This window comes from Bos indicus, chromosome 24 (assembly GCF_029378745.1).
Source record: "Bos indicus isolate NIAB-ARS_2022 breed Sahiwal x Tharparkar chromosome 24, NIAB-ARS_B.indTharparkar_mat_pri_1.0, whole genome shotgun sequence".
Lineage (NCBI taxonomy): Eukaryota > Metazoa > Chordata > Mammalia > Artiodactyla > Bovidae > Bos > Bos indicus.
The window spans coordinates 43,043,019-43,060,251 of NC_091783.1; the positions used below are offsets into that span (position 1 = coordinate 43,043,019).

Here is a 17,233-nt window from a genome sequence, read left to right on the forward strand (position 1 = left end):
AATTCTCTAGGCAAGAATACTGGAGTGGGTTGCCATTTATTTATCCAGGGGATCTTCCCAACCCGGGGTTCAAACCTGCATCTCTTAAGTCTTCTGCATTGGCAGACGGATTCTTTACCAGTGATGGACGTCTTCTAAAGGTGATCATGGTGATGGGTGCACAACTCCACAAATAAACTAAAAACCAGATTTGTACACTGTAAATGGGTCAACTGTATGGTATGCGCATCAAAGGTCAATAAAATGGCTCCATTAAAAATAGAAAGAGGGAAAATACAAAACTCAGAATCAGAGAGTCCCAGAACTGGAAGAAATCTTAAAGATGATCTCTCGCAAATTCACGAGTGCAGAATGTCAAGGTCTCTGGTTCTCTGGACAGTTTTCTTTCCCTTTTGTGTCAGATGCCAGATTCTCAGCTGGTGCAGAATTGCAGAGATCAGCAGTGCCTTTGAGATCTGTTATTTTGTGGAAACATGAGTCCCCTAATCCCTCCAGAAATGCACCAAGGGTGTCGTGTTTCCTCATAGCTATTGTTTCCTCTCGAAGAGGCTGCATGGTCCTACTGAGGACACCCTCAGCCTGTTGTGGGTGCCTGGTACATGTGTCGCTTAGTTAATTACAAACAGCCCACTTAGTACCTGGGGATCCTGGGCCCCACCCCCAGCCTGCTCCCCATCCTCCTCCCCACCCCCTGGCAGTCTTCAGGACAGAAGAGCCTGGCGGGCTACAGTCCATGGCGTCGTGAAGAGCTGGACACAGAGTGACTGAGCATGCACTCACTGTTCATCTTTATCTGCTATGGTCCTTTGTATACATGCATTATAAATTGTATTGATATCCACGACTCTCGGGACCCTCGCCAGTGTGGAGACTTGGGGGCTCGGCTCCCAGGCGCCTTTTCATGGGGCTGCACATGTTCTCCTAAGAAGGCTCAGCCCTTGTTTCTAGAAAGTGGCTGCAGTTCTGTTCAGCCAGCCCCACCCCTCCCCTGCTGTAAGTCAGGAGTCTGGGGCCTTGCAGGGTCTGGGAGCTGGGGTGCAGCTCAGCCCAATAGCACTGTCCTCGGGGCTCCTGTCCCAAGGGCCCATTCTTGCCACCATAGCCAGCCTCATGCCCTTGACCCGGACACCCCCCACCCCATGTTCAGAACCCGTGCCCCCTCCCCAGCAGCTGGTGATGCCTTGAACCAGTGGGTGTCCTCAAGCCTGCACGGCCTCCTGTTCCCTGCCACGTTCTCCTGTTGGGGCCTTTTGGCACCTGGCAGTCTAGTCACAATGCTGCTGGATCTGCACCCTTGAGTTCAGGTCCTGTCCTGGTGCCCGGAGCCAAGGACTCCCAAGCCTTCCCCCGGCAGCACTTCACAGGCCAGTCCTCAACCTCGCGCCAAGTCTGTCCTCCCTGTGCCACCCCCACCTTCTGGTTTTATCTTCCCACCACTCTCTCACTACCCCCTCCTGCCCCACCCCTCACAGGCACATCCTCACCCACTTCCTCCACCTGTTGGCCACGTGTTCCAGCAGCTGCCCAGAAAGACTGCCCTGTCCCGGGGGAACAGGGTACAGTGGCCAGAGCAAAGGAGCCCTCCCACCCCACCAGGCCGGAACCCAGGCCCTCCGATACTAGAATCCACTATCAAATGTTGTCTTAGGATTCCTTGTTAGGCTCCTCTATTATATACTACACTAAAGTTTCCCCAAATACATATGTATCTAATTCTGTGGGAATGCAGCAAACACCCTTTTACAGACGTTTGCTTTAATCTCTTCCCAAAAGTGGGCCTTCTTCTTCCTCTTTGCCTCTCAGCACGTAAAGCAGACAGGACTCAGAGTGACTAAGAGACCAAGAATAATACCTCCAGGTGTTGCATAAGCAAGTTGACACCACGGAGAACTCTGGGGAGACAACTTGACAGAGCCTGTCTGGAAGTAAAGACCAAAGTCGTGATTCTTTAGTGTCTTACCCCTAATGAAAATACATAATTATTTTATCTCTGTTCCCACACAAATAAGTTTCTCCCATGAGTCTCTTTGGCATGCTTCAAGTGCACGAGAATTAGGATTTTAGAGAGAGAATCTCAAATAGAAGAGTGGGAGTATTGTGAACGAGAAAAATCAAAAGCTAAGAAATTAATTTTATGGGAAAGAATACTTTAAGGAAAATTATATGTTCCCATCACAATGAGGTAGATTTATTTAACTGTACTGTGGGTCATGGATCTTATTGCTAAAACTTTATGCTTATCAGTTTTGTGAGACTATAATTTTGAAACAAAAGGTAGAGGGTCCTTAGGCAAATCTTACTGGACATTTTTTTTGTTTGGCTGCATCAGGTCTTAGTCGTGGTTTGCAGGCTTAGTTGCTCTGCAGTATGTGAGATCTGAGTTCCCGAACCAGGGGTTGAACCTATGTCCCCTGCTTTGGAAGGAGGATTCTTTTTTTTTTTTTTTTTTCATTTTTTTTTTTTCAAATCCCTTTCCATTTATTTTTTTTTTTAAACTTTACATAATTGTATTAGTTTTGACAAAATATCAAAATGAATGGAAGGAGGATTCTTAACCACTGGACCACCAGGGAAGTCCCTTACTATATCTTTAAAAAAAAAAAAAAAGCCTTTATGTGAGACAGCAAAAAAGACACAGATGTATAGAACAGTCTTTTGGACTCTGTGGGAGAGGGAGAGGGTGGGATGATTTGGTAGAATGGCATTGAAACATGTATAATATCATATAAGAAACAAATCACCAGTCCAGGCTCGATGCAGGATACAGGATGCTTGGGGCTGGTGCACTGGGATGACCCAGAGGGATGGTATGGGGAGGGAGGTGGGAGGAGGGTTCAGGATTGGGAACATGTGTATACCCGTGGCAGATTCATGTTGATGTATGGCAAAACCAATACAATATTGTAAAGTAATTAGCCTCCAATTAAAATAAATAAATTTTAAAAATTAAGAATAGAAAAAAAAATAATAAATAAATAAATAAACCTTTAAACCAAGTGCAGCCTGGCCACTGTGGTTAGCAAAGCCCCCTTTGGCTCAGTCACTCTGCACTTTGGAACCACAGGGAGTTCTGATTCTGCCCCAGACCTTGTGAGTCATGCTTCAGGGAAAAAGAGGCTAAAACTACATGGGTAATTCTGTGCTCAGCTACACAGGAAGGAAGTGAAAGCCTCTGGAAGTCATATATGAAATTAACAAGGTTGTAGGATACAGGATCAAATATAGAAATTAACTGTATTTCTTTCTGTATTTCTTTGTACTAACCATGAATAATTCCAAAAATGATTTTTTAAAAAGAATACACCTTTGAAATAACACCAAAAATCTACTTAGGCAAAAAATCTAACAAACGATGTGGAAAATGTGGTACACTGAAAACTAGGAAACATTACTGAGAGAAAATAAGACATAAATAAACAGATATAGCATGTTCATGGATAGAAAGTTCATTACTATTAAGACAGCATTCTCCCCAAAGTAGCCTAGAAACACAGTGCAACTCCAGCCAGGGTACCAGCAGCTTTTCTCTAGAAACTGACAGGCCCATTCTCAGATGTATGTGGAAACTCAGAAGACCAAGAATATTTTACTCTTATAAAGAAAATAAAACAGTAATAAGACATACAACTCAATTTTTAATGGGAAAAATATTTGAACAAATACTTCAAAAATAAGACATGCAAGTGGGCAGCCATCACGTGAAAAGATGTCCACCATCACTGGTCATTGGGGAGATGCAAACTAAAGCCACAGCCAGATGCCAGCATGCACCCATTCAGTTCAGTTCAGTTCAGTCACTCAGTCGTGTCCGACTCTTTGCAACCCATAAATCGCAGCACGACAGGCCTCCCTGTCCATCACCAACCCCCGGACTTCACTCAGATTCACATCCATCAAGTCAGTGATGCCATCCAGCCATCTCATCCTCTGTCGTCCCCTTCTCCTCCTGCCCCCAATCCCTCCCAGCATCAGAGTCTTTTCCAGTGAGTCAACTCTTCACATGAGGTGGCCAAAGTACTGGAGTTTCGGCTTTAGCATCATTCCTTCCAAAGAAATCCCAGGGCTGATCTCCTTCAGAATGGACTGGTTGGATCTCCTTGCAGTCCAAGGGACCCTCAAGAGTCTTCTCCAACACCACACTTCAAAAGCATCAATTCTTTGGCGCTCAGCTTTCTTCACAGTCCAACTCTCACATCCATACATGACCACTGGAAAAACCATAGCCTTGACTAGACGGACCTTTGTTGGCAAAGTAATCTCTCTGCCTTTCAATATGCTGTCTAGGTTGGTCATAACTTTTCTTCCAAGGAGCAAGCGCCTTTTAATTTCATGGCTGCAGTCACCATCTGCAGTGATTTTGGAGCCCAAAAAAATAAAGTCTGACACTGTTTCCACTGTTTCCCCATCTATTTCCCATAAAGTGATGGGACCAGATGCCATGATCTTCGTTTTCTGAATGTTGAGTTTTAAGCCAACTTTTTCACTATCCTCTTTCACCTTCATCAAGAGGCTTTTTAGTTCCTCTTCACTTTCTGCCATAAGGGTGGTGTCATCTGCATATCTGAGGTTATTGATATTTCTCCTGGCAATCTTGATTCCAGCTTGTGCTTCTTCCAGCCCAGCATTTCTCATGATGTACTGTGCGTATAAGTTAAATAAGCAGGGTGACAATATACAGCCTTGAGGTACTCCTTTTCTTATTTGGAACCAGTCTGTTGTTCCATGTCCAGTTCTAACTGTTGCTTCCTGACCTGCATACAGATTTCTCAAGAGGCAGGTCAGGTGCTCTGGTATTCCCATCTCTTGAAGAATTTTCCACAGTTTATTGTGATCACACAGTCAAAGGCTTTGGCATAGTCAATAAAGCAGAAATAGATGTTTTTTCTGGAACTCTCTTGCTTTTTCGATGATCCAGCAGATGTTGGCAATTTGATCTCTGCTTCCTCTGCCTTTTCTAAAACCTTCTTGAACATCTGGAAGTTCACAGTTCACGTATTGCTGAAACCTGGCTTGAAGAATTTTGAGCATTACTTTGCTAGTGTGTGAGAAGAGTGCAATTGTGCTGTAGTTTGAGCATTCTTTGGCATTGCCTTTCTTTGGGATTGGAATGAAAACTGACCTTTTCCGGTCCTGTGGCCACTGCTGAGTTTTCCAAATTTTCTGGCATATTGAGTGCAATACTTTCACAGCATCATCTTTCAGGATTTGAAATAGCTCAACTGGAATTCCATCACCTCCACTAGCTTTGTTCGTAGTGATGCTTCCTAAGGCCCACTTGACTTCACATTCCAGGGTGTCTGGCTCTAGGTGAGCGATCACACCATTGTGATTATCTGGGTCATGAAGATCTTTTTTGTACAGTTCTTCTGTGTATTCTTGCCACCTCTTCTTAATATCTTCTGCTTCTGTTAGGTCCATACCATTTATCGAGCCCATCTTTGCATGAAATGTTCCCTTGGTATCTCTAATTTTCTTGAAGAGATCTCTAGTCTTTCCCATTCTGTTGTTTTCCTCTATTTCTTTGCATTGATCGCTGAGGAAGGCTTTCTTATCTCTTCTTGCTATTCTTTGGAATTCTGCATTGAGATGCTTGTATCTTTCCTTTTCTCCTTTGCTTTTCGCTTCTCTTCTTTTCACAGCTATTTGTAAGGCCTCCCCAGACAGCCATTTTGCTTTTTTACATTTCCTATACAATGTCACGAACCTCATTCCATAGTTCATCAGGCACTCTATCAGATCTAGTCCCTTAAATCTATTTCTCACTTCCACTGTATAATCATAAGGGATTTGATTTAGGTCATACCTGAATGGTCTAGTGGTTTTCCCTACTTTCTTCAATTTAAGTCTGAATTTGGCAATAAGGAGTTAATGATCTGAGCCACAGTCAGCTCCTGGTCTTGTTTTTGTTGACCGTATAGAGCTTCTCCATCTTTGGCTGCAAAGAATATAATCAGTCTGATTTCGGTGTTGACCATCTGGTGATGTCCAAGTGTAGAGTCTTCTCTTGTGTTGTTGGAAGAGGGTGTTTGCTATGACCAGTGCATTTTCTTGGCTGCTGCTGCTGCTGCTAAGTCGCTGCAGTCGTGTCCGACTCTGTGCGACCCCATAGACAGCAGCCCACCAGGCTGTCCCATCCCTGGGATTCTCCAGGCAAGAACACTGGAGTGGGTTGCCATTTCCTTCTCCAGTGCATGAAAGTGAAAAGTGAAAGTGAAGTCGCTCAGTCATGTCTGACTCTTAGCGACCCCATGGACCGCAGCCCACCAGGCTCTTCCGTCCCAGGGATTCTCCAGGCAAGAGTACTTGGAGTGGGGTGCCATTGCCTTCTCCGATTTTCTTGGCAAAACTCTATTAATCTTTGCCCTGCTTCATTCTGTATTCCAAGGCCAAATTTGCCTGTTACTCCAGGTGTTTCTTGACTTCCTACTTTTGCATTCCAGTCCCCTATAATGAAAAGCACATCTTTTTTGGGTGTTAGTTCTAAAAGGTCTTGTAGGTCTTCATAGAACCGTTCAACTTCAGCTTCTTCAGCATTACTGGTTGGGGCATAGACTTGGATTACTGTGATATTGAATGGTTTGCCTTGGAAACAAAGAGAAATCATTCTGTCATTTTTGAGATTGCATCCAAGTACTGCATTTTGAACTCTTTTGTTGACCATGATGGCTTCATGACTTCACTTATATTAAGTTTCTAGAAAAGGCAAAACTATATAGAGACTGAAGTAGATTGTCAGTTGTCTGAGACTGGGGTGGGGATGGGGGAGGTGGCATGGAGGTGGTAGAGAGGCTCTGAGACCTGGCTGCGTTGGTGGGTGTGTGACTGGATAACTACATGGGTGAATTTTAGGGCATATAAAGTAAACCTCCAAAGGCTGCTAGAAATGATTCTAAGAATAAAGCAGGCTCTCCAAGGTTGGGGGTCAGGGGAAGGCAAGTGTGGTATTTATTGTAAACGTGGGTTTGCTGTCAGTGGTCTCCAGCCATGAGGAGCTGCTATAGGTGGGGAAACAGGAAGCTGGCCCAGCCCACTGAGCTGCTTCTAGATGCAGGCAGACACCTCCTCATCACGGGGCTCAGACAAGTGTGAAGGATCCATAATCCTTCCCATTTTGTCGTCTGTAGAACGGGAGCTGCATCACCTGCAAGGCGGGACATTTGAGACTCAAAATGAGCCCTCAGCCAGGAGCCCCTGAGAACCTTGCCTGAGACACACGAGGCCCCAGGAGGGGCCAGTTGACCCCACCTTACGTTTGGTTTCTTCCTGTGTTTTTTTTGCCCACAGAGGCTGTGTTTCATGCTGGGAAACACACAAGCTTGGGGATCCCTGATTATTGTTAATACTTTGGTTTTTTCTGGGTTTTCATTGCAACGTGTGGGCATTCTCTAGTTGTGGAGCATGGGCTTAGTTTCCCCACAGCATGTGAGATCTTAACTCCCCGACAAGGGCTTGAACCTGCATCTCCTGCATTGGAAGGCAGATTCTTAACCACTGAACCATCAGGGAAGTCCCCTTTAGCATGGTTTCTGAATGCTGTTTCTAAATAGAATTTGAGGTATCCTGTATTCACTTAGACCTGAGGATGGACAGAGATTATAAATAACCAGCCCTGACAGATCCCACACACACTTTCAACTTGACATCCACCAGATATCTGAAAAGAGAAATGACAGAAGCCTATTAGATCACCCTGCTTTCTGAGGGGTAAAACTGAGTAGGTGCATTTTAGATGAATCAGACTCAAACCTGAGCTTCAGAAAATTCCATTTAAACAGCTACTCACCTGAAACAAACTGCCTGTTTCTAAGGCCCACTTGATGGTGTGATGATCACTGTCCACTCCGTTACCATGGACGGTTCCGTTAATCATTTATTTTGCTTCAATGTGGGCTTCCCTTGTGGCTCAGCTGTTGAAGAATCTGCCTATAATGCAGGAGACCTGGGTTCGACCCCTGGGTTGGGAAGAATCCCCAAAGTCCAGGAGAATTCCATGGACTGTATAGTCCACGGGGTCACAGAGAGTCGGACACAACTGAGCAACTTTCACTTTCACTTTTGCTTCAACGAGTTCCATAAAAGATTTGGTGCCACTCACAAGGTTATAACACAAATTAATTTAAAAAATGAAGTATGGCAGAAGGGAACTAGGAGCAGGAAAGCAAGTAACGTGAAGCAGACTGAAGTAGGTGCCCAGAGCATAAGGCAAGGTCTACATACAAGCTCGGACCCATGCCCAGACAGGGTTTCTGAGCTTCTGTGCCATCAACTCAGTGATATAAGTGAAGAAGAGTCACAGGATCCCAGAGGATTAAAAATTAATAATAATATTGAAACAGCAATTGCCCGAGAGATGCAAAAAACTATTCCTGACACTAAAATTAAAGAGGGCTCTTTTCCATAAGTCATTCTAGGAATAACATTTTTCACTCCACCCATCGAAGGTTTCCACCAGCCTCAGGACAGGGCATGGAATGTGGGAGCAGCCCCACTTGAGATCCGGGTGCCCTCCAGACCCCTGGACCACATTCAGCTCACCAGACAAGAAGTATTTTTGACTTGATTTTTATTTCCAAAATGAAAAATGTATTTTAAGAGTTAGTGTAACCAGAAAGTTGTTTTATTGTATTAGAAAAGTCATGCAAGGATTTTTTTTTTACATTTCTTGTTGGCATACATCTATTTCTATTTTAAAGCAATAATGAAGAATTTAAAAGCAAAAAAAAAAAAAGTTACTCACCTGAGAATTCCAAGCTAGCTTTGAGTATACTTTATATCTACAGAGAAGTGTAAACAGCAGAACCAGAAGGCAAGGGCTGTGCTAGGAAATGGAGAAGTTGGGTATTTAATATTTTCAGTTTAAATTTTGATTTCAACATCAAGATTATGCTGTAACAATTTAAAGCCTTACTTTAGGTTTAATTTGGTATCATTATCATTTTTATTTTCTATAACACAACTAAAACTTCTTTGAATAAGAGTAGCATAAATCTCCATGTATTTCAGTTGCTAAATATGTGAAGATCACAAGGTGATTCTCATATTCTGTAATACAGAAAAAATAGGAAGTATGACTTAGTAATGTTCTCTTTATGCTCTCAGTTTCTCTCAACTCCCAGATGTCAAAAACAAGGACACTTCACTGTGAATCACCCTTTCTTTTTAGACACACACACACAACACTGAAATTATTTTTATTTAGTATTGTTCATTTTAGTTGTTAAGGGAGGCATACTAAAGTTACTCCTCATATTTACTTCCCAGTTGTCTTAGCAAATGTAGGAGGATTCTAGCCAGGCTCTGGACAAATGTTTGCTTGCAGCTCAAGAAGCTGCAGTGGTTCATGATGTCACAGAATCATTTCTTTACTGGTTTGTATATTTTTATTTGAGGTTGTGGTATTGTGGCTATATCCCTGAAGGAGGGCATGGCAACCCACTCCAGTATTCTTGCCTGGAAAATCCCATGGACAGAGAAGCCTGGTGGGCTATGGTCCTAGGGTCGCAAAGAGTCGGACACAACTGAATCAGCTTAGCACGCACGCACATTATGGCTATGATTTCTAAACCTTTATCTTTTAGAAATAACGTTGAAATAAAACAATGGTGTAAGAGAGTGGCTATAAAATAATCAAGGTGAGAGAGAAGGCCTGAGATACAGATAAAGAGACCGGCCACACGATGAGTGTGGAATCTGCCCGTGGGTAGTGAGTGCTCTGCGGCAGTCTCTCTCCTTCTGTGTGACAATTTCCCTGATGGAAAGGTAAATAAGGCACAGCCACAGCCACCCTGGAATTTTCCACAAAGGTCTGAGAACTCCTTAAAGACTAAATGTGGAGACTCCTGGGCACCTGGCCTTGGTCTTGCCTAAGGTCTTGTTCCCCAAGGAGGAAGATGAAACAGATAGAAGTTGCCCCTGTCTTGGTGTCGGCCACAGTGTCTGCTGTAAGGTCACAGCATCTGCTATAAGGTCACAGCGTCTGCTGTAAGGTCACGGCAACCAGGTTCCTACCTCTCTGCTGTCGTCAGCATCACTCCAAGAACCGTGCATTTTGTTCCTTGGACCAAGCACCCCTCTGTGACTCTGCCTCCAAGGCTTCTGCTCAGACTATTAAAGAAAAACTTCACTTACATCACTAAGTTGATGGCACAGAAGCTCAGAAACCCTGTCTGGGCACAGGTCCGAGCTTGTGTGTAGACCTTGCCTTATGCTCTGGGCACCTACTTCAGTCTGCTTCACATCACTCGCTTTCCTGCTCCTAGTTCCCTTCTGCCATACTTTGTTTTTTTAATTAATCCTGTTTTTAATCCTGACCCTTGTTAAAGACAGGAAGGAACTTTGTTCCAGGACCACTGCACGAGAGGTTGCAGTGGGGGAAAGGGGGCACTCAAATTCCAGCATCACCGAGACAGTGGCATCACTGCCTGCCAGGACTGGCAGATGATAACACAAGAGAGCGTTTCTCTTTAAATGTGTGTGTGTGTGTGTGTGTGTGTGTGTGTGTCCTTGTTTGGCTCTTAGAAAGAAGTTTTTAAGGAAACCCACAGACAGACCCCTTCTCTGGAGAGATGGGAGCAGCCCTGGAGGGTTCCAGAAGGAAGCGTCAGTTCAGGGGGGCAGGATAAAAGCTAAGGGTCCAGCTCCTTTCCTTCACATGGATGCTGTCCACTCCTGTCCCCCATGGACAGTATGGATTTGTTGTTGATGCCAACAGGCAGGCAGACACGATAGACACAAAGACTCATGGCGTAAGCTTAAACATTGTTCCTTACATTAGGAGTCAGGATAAGACATACTAGAATCTGGTGATGCTCGCACTTAGGGCCCCCACTTCCCTTCCCTGGTTCTGGACCTAATTTGTACCTGTAATTCTATGTTTCCTTTTTCCTAGAGGGCCTAAAACTTCTAGAAGTGTTAGGCCCCTCAGAACTGGGATCCACCCTTGTATGGAACTGTGAATCTCTAAAAAATGTGCCAACTCAGTTTTTTTGTGTTTTTTTTTCCCCCCTGCAAAGAACCTGTGCTGTTTCTTAGGAAGCATGGCCTCAGCTGCTTCCTGGAGGGTTTGCCCCAGACCCTCCCCTGCAGATCGAAGGTGGAAGTCAGTGCTTCCTGGTGTGGGAAGGGATATAAATATTCTAACAAAGAGTTTCTTGAAAATTTACATAACTTCTTTTATATTTAGCTGCTAATGTATAGTCATTTGCTGCCATAGCGCTGCTCATTTAAAATGGGTAATTTTGGAAATACAGGTTCACAGAGTCATCTTTACCCAGGCGGCCAGCTTCCCGCTTCAGAGGCTGCTGGTGCCATAATGGATGGGCTTGAATGAAAATTCCCGGTTCATGCTTACCTCAGAGTTTCTTAAAAGACCAGAAGACAATAAATCACTATCCCCAAAGATTATAATTTTAAAAGTTTCTTTCTCATGTACCTAATGCTTCTGGGCAGAACATAACTCACCTGGTCAGTCATGTCTGTTCATGATCGTGGCTTCATTCTCACCTAGAAAATTAAAAATGAAAGTGTTGGTCACTCAGTCGTGTCCAACCCTTTGCAACCCCATGGACTTGCTCACCAGGCTACTCTGTCCATGGAATTCTCCAGGCAAGAATACTGGAGTGGGTTGCCATTTCCTTCTCTAGGGGAACCTCCCAACCCAGGGATTGAATCCAGATCTCCTGCATTACAGGCAGATTCTTTACCATTTGAGCCACGAGGGAAGCAGCTAAAACAGACCTTGCCATTATAACAAGTGTGTTTTTTCATGGCTGAAGTGGCCATTCTGCTAGTCAAGTCGCTGAGTCTTAAGAACGGTAAACTCTTAGTGGAATGGATAGTTGATGAATGTCATTAATTTTGGACTTATCACTTCCGCTTTGGGAACTCTCTGGGACTATGAGAGTGTTTGACGTAGATTTAGGAATAAGGCCTTCCACCCTGTGCGGAGCCGACCTACCCTGCAGATGGTTTTGGCATTTTCTTTTTCCTTTTAACTTTTAGAAGGTGGGTGGCACATGTTTTCTTACTCATAACTTTTTCAAATTTCAGGAATTCTTCGATCATGTGAAGAAGCTCTGGGATGATGAAGGTGTGAAGGCCTGCTTCGAGCGGTCCAACGAGTACCAGCTCATCGACTGCGCCCAATAGTGAGTCTGCCCACGAGGCCCAGCCCAGGATGGGCACCCCCACCACACTGCCCCTCGGAGTCCAGCTCTCCCACCCCGTGCAGCAAGTGGCATCACCTGGATATGTGATGACCCAGACTTGTCAGGTCATTCTGGCTGCTGCTTAGAGGGTAGAACGGAGGCAATAGAGATCCGTGGGTGCTTCAGGGCAGATGGTGGGCTTAGAGGTGAGCCTTGGTCCATGGGGACAGAGCCATGCAGCAGATCGGATGAGAGAGGTGGAGAAAAGAGGGGGTCAGGGTGACCACAGGTGCGTCATGATGCTATTATTCAGACGGAGACCAGGGAGATGTCGTTAGTGGAGGACAGGACGCCATCTGGCTCCAGTTTGGAGAAGCCAAGCTGAGATACCAGAGCAGAGACAGAGATGGAGCAAGTGGCTGGATGTAGGAGCTGGTGTTAGATGAGAGGAAGCGACCCAGGTGTGGACGGTGCCTGCCCACTGATGACTGTAGAGCCTGGACAAGATGAGCGAGTATAGACAGAGGAGAAGTACTAAGCAATGATGTTCCGTCTTCAGAGGATGGAGGAGTGGGAAGAGAGGGGATCCTCCCAGGAGGAAGGCAGTCCTCAAGGCCAAGACAGAGAGACAGATGGTGCTGGTGGAACCTTACTTCACCTCATCCCCCTTGTGCCGGGGAGCCGGCCACACCCGCTCAGCCGCTGGCAGGTGTCGAGCTGCCCCAATTCAGGGAGCCTCTGGAGCTGTCCAGGAGGGCCAGGTTAACCAGAGGTGCCCACAGACCTGCCCCAGGGGCCCTGAATGACCACCAACAGCATTAATGATCCTCCCTTATGTACTCGAAAGTCTATTTACTGATAAGGATCTGTAGTTAATTAGTTGTGCATGCTCAGTTGCCTCTGACTCTTCGATAATTAAGTAGAGCAGTACTTAAAACTTCTCTTTTCCTGCCATGCTTAACAGTTCCTTCAAGGCTTGCGTTGAATCCACATCACCTTGTAAACAGACCACAGGCTCTGGTTCACATTTGTGACTGCTTTCCTGTGATCACTTATTCCACAGCCGTATTGCGAAGTCCAGAGAGCTGGGGTGTTTAGAAGTGGGTGTGGGTGTGGTGTGGGGTACAGATCTGGTGGAGCTAAACGCAACCTCAGAGGGTCCTGGGGGCCACCCCTCCCAGAGGGGCCCTCATCTCCCTTCTGAGGCCCCCTCATGCTCTTTTCTAAGGCCATGTCACCACCGCTTAAAAACCACAGTGGAATTATATGTTAAATCACAATGTTGTAGAGATGGGAATGTCATACTAAGAAACTATCAGCAGCTGGAATTCCCAGCACAGCTCAAGATAACATTAAAACCTATATAAGTTTGCATCTGAGGTTCATGGGGGTATGTCTGATCGCCATTTCCAGCATTTCTTGAGTGAAGTCTCCTGGGCCTTCAGCGCCCTTCAGTGTCCCATTAGGAATTTCTCTTTCTTATGAAAAGAGCCCATCACCATAGTGTTAGAATTAATGATTTACTTTAAAATAGAATATGCAAGGCACATATGACAAACAGAAGCAGCCTGAGCTTTGCTGGCAGGCAGTCAGGATCCAGATGTTCGCTTGGGCAGGGTGCTTCATGGGAATAAAGTCACGGACTGTGTTCTTGTGCAGTTGTTGTAGGATTGACTAAGCAGAGACCCAAACACCCCAGAGTGTGCCTGGCACCTGGGGGCCCTTGCTGAGCCCCTGCTACCGTGTCTCCATGTGGGAGCGGAGGTTTAGGAGGTCCCCTGAGGGACCTGAGATCAGCACTCCCACCCGGGAGGACCCCAGCCACCATCTGCTATTTCCTTCAGTTCTGTCCTTTCAAATTAGGGAGAGCGAGACTGAGACTCAAGGTGAAGACTACAGGCTTGTCAGACATCAATACGGTGACTCCTGCTCTGGATTCTGCCCCCCACCACCCCCCCTGCCCTGAACATCACTATCTGGGTTAATCCTAACATCCCCAGCTTGGCTTCTTTAATCCATTTTAATATGCATGGGACTCAAGTGGGATCAGCAACCATTGTCTCTTAATCACGGTCTTGTTTTTCCTCTGCAGTCGGATTTTGCAGCTGGGGCCAGGGGGTTTCAAGAACAAGTAACATTTCATAACACTTGTTAGATGCATGAGTGGTGCCCAATGTGTTTATGTTGCCAAATGAGATGTTGAAGGAAAGTAGCTGCTTCTGCTTCCTATCACCATAGTTTATGGAAGAAAGGACATTCCAGCATCCAGCTGGGAATGCCCTGGGACCGGGACACTCAAGCCCGCCTGCCCAGCCCCCAGGTTTCCAGCTGCTTGAAAAATGTGTCTTATTCCTCCTTGGAGGCTCAATTACTGGGAGGGTGTCTTTGCATGAAGTCAGGGCTGTTTGAAATCAGGAGCCCGGCGCTCAGCGTGGGGTTGGTGGGGAGCTGAGCTTCGCGTTGGCAGAGTCCAGGGTTCTGACATGTCTTGTTTTCCCTTCTATTCTGAATTCTCAAAAAAAGATCTGCTGACATCTTGGCGTGACTCCAAGTCACTATGTTATCTGCTCAGCAGTCTTATATTTTGAACCCAGATGCTAACTAAGACGGGATTCGTTCTAAGTCATTTCTTCCATGGCAGAAACCATGGGAATATTTGAAGGGAGGAGATGCTTTCCAGGGGGCTGAACTTCCAGTGAAGAATCCAAGAATGGTCTCACCACAGTTCCTCAGAAACTTAAAACACGGAGGAACCCAGCAGTTTCTCTCCCGGGTACACCTAAGAGATTTAAAAACATACGTCCACACAAAAACTGCACACAAATGTTCACAGCAGCAGCATCCACAGTATCCAAAAGCACAAACAACCCACATGTGCATGAAAGGATGAAGGGATAAATGGACTTGGTCCAGCCACACACAGGGATCTTATTTAGCCATAAAATCCAATGAAGTTCTGATGCATGTTATAGCATGAGTGAACTTGGAAGACATGCTGCTGCTGCTGCTAAGTCGCTGCAGTCATGTCCGACTCTGTGCGACCCCACAGACGGCAGCCCACCAGGCTGCCCCATCCCTGGGATTCTCCAGGCAAGAACACTGGAGTGGGTTGCCATTTCCTTCTCCAATGCATGACAGTGAAAAGTGAAAGTGAAGTCGCTCAGTCCAGTCTGACTCTTAGCGGCCCCATGGACTGCAGCCTACCAGGCTCCTCCGTCCATGGGATTTTCCAGGCAAGAGTACTGGAGTGGGGTGCCATTGCCTTCTCCATGGAAGACATGAGGCTCAGTGAAAGAACCCTGGCACGAGGGCTACATGCCCTATGACTCCATTTGTATGAAATGTCCAAAACAGGCAAACTCATAGACACAGAAAGTAGATTCGTGGTTGCTGGAAGCTGGGGAGGGGAAATTGAGAGTGATTCAAAATGGGTGGGCACTGCACCATCTGACAGAGGACCTGGCTGGAGCAGCCTGGGAATAAGCATATTATGAGCTTTAAGGGTTGGCCTCTCGGTAAAAATGAGTGTCTTTGGAGTATCAAGCAAGCTGAGCAAATTAGCAGAGATTCTGTTTCATAAGAGGTCCCCGGTGCCCACTGTGAAAATTAAAAACAATCTCTACTGCATTATCCCCAAAAACGAACTTCCTCTAAGTGCTAATAATAAGTGATTAGGTAGCCATGGAAACAGCTATTTTGGGAGAAAGGAAATCAAAGAAAATTGGATTTCAGAACAGGTTTATAAAGTCAGACTTTGCTTAATCTAACTTGAAACTCTGCAGTGTACGTAGGGTCTCATGCTTTGCACTCTTGTGTTTACGTGGTACCTTCCAGACACGTCCATGTACATAATTGGTTTTAGAATACTCTGGAAGAAAGATGCCCCCCAAAGAAAAGTATAGTGGGAAAGGTGAAGTGATTCACAGCTGTGTTAGCATTAGTTTCTCAGTCATGTGTGACTCTCTGCAACCCCGTGGACTGTACTGTCAAGCTCCTCTGTCCATGGGATTCTCCAGGCAAGAATACTGGAGTGGGTTGCCATTTCCGTCTCCAGGGGATCTTCCCCACCCAGGAATCAAACCCTGGTCTCCCATATTACGGGGAGATTCCTTACCATCTGAGCCACCTTCTAGAAACGTCTCATGTAAAGAAAGAGTTCTACTTTAGGAAAAGAAAATCTAAGCTAAGCTGTTGATGAGGGTAACATCCTAGCCCCTCTCAGTCAAATTCAACTAAGCACAAGCGTCACTTGGGTTCAGTGTCTCCTGTGTGCAGAGCATGTTCTAGGTTCTATAGTGGGGAAAGGAACAAGGCTGTTCTCTGCCTCCACGTGGCTCATAATATTATAGGTCCCCATAATATTATAGGTCCTCCCGTGCCAGGAGGTCTGCTGTGTATGCTGTGTGGAGTGGAGAGTGCAGCTCAGAGGGGCTTCTGGAGAAGGTTCTGGAGGAGCAGTGTGAGGCGGGGGTAGGATCTCAGCAGGAGGAGAGGTATGGGGTGGAAGCCCACACAGCAGGGACAGTGTCCGCAGAGAGGACTCATCCAAACTGAGAAGTGACCACCCGTCCTCATCCACACTGACAGGTGACACAGTGGTGTTCAGCCTTCAAGCTCAGTCTGACTTGCCTGTGTGTGGAGAGAAAGAAGAGGGTGGGGACCGTGTCCACATGCCTTTCTGCCCAGGTGTTGGAGCAAGAGTGATATAACCAGAGCTGTGTTTTAGGAAAATGTATGTGCCAACACCACCATGGCCAACTATCACAGGAGGCCCAAAGGGGTGGTGAGCCTCTGGATTAAAACGTATGTGCCAACACCACCATGGCCAACTATCACAGGAGGCCCAAAGGGGTGGTGAGCCTCTGGACTAAAACTATCTCAAACAGTCAGCTGAGCTCCTTAGGGCAGGTTGGGCCTTTTTATGTTGTCGTTGCTGTACCAAAGGACTCTTCCTAAAAGAAAAAAGCCGCAGCACCGGCTGCAGCCACCTCCAAGCCTGCACTTCTGAAGGGTGACAGTTTTGATATATGCCAATGGGTGTGGGTCCCAGCACTTCACCGTCATCTGCCTGCATCATGTAAAATGAC

The 17,233-nt window shown here is 45.9% G+C and overlaps 1 protein-coding gene across 3 annotated transcripts in view; it reads left to right on the top strand.

The window, feature by feature from the left end:
* The window catches only part of GNAL (G protein subunit alpha L), a 79,745-nt gene that overhangs the window by 45,946 nt on the left and 16,566 nt on the right, over window positions 1–17,233 (top strand). For all 3 annotated transcript variants that reach the window (XM_019986668.2, XM_070778960.1, XM_070778961.1), the window contains one exon: window positions 12,049–12,146. In XM_019986668.2, coding sequence (XP_019842227.2) covers window positions 12,049–12,146 — 98 coding nt within the window. The remainder of the gene's footprint in view (window positions 1–12,048; window positions 12,147–17,233) is intronic.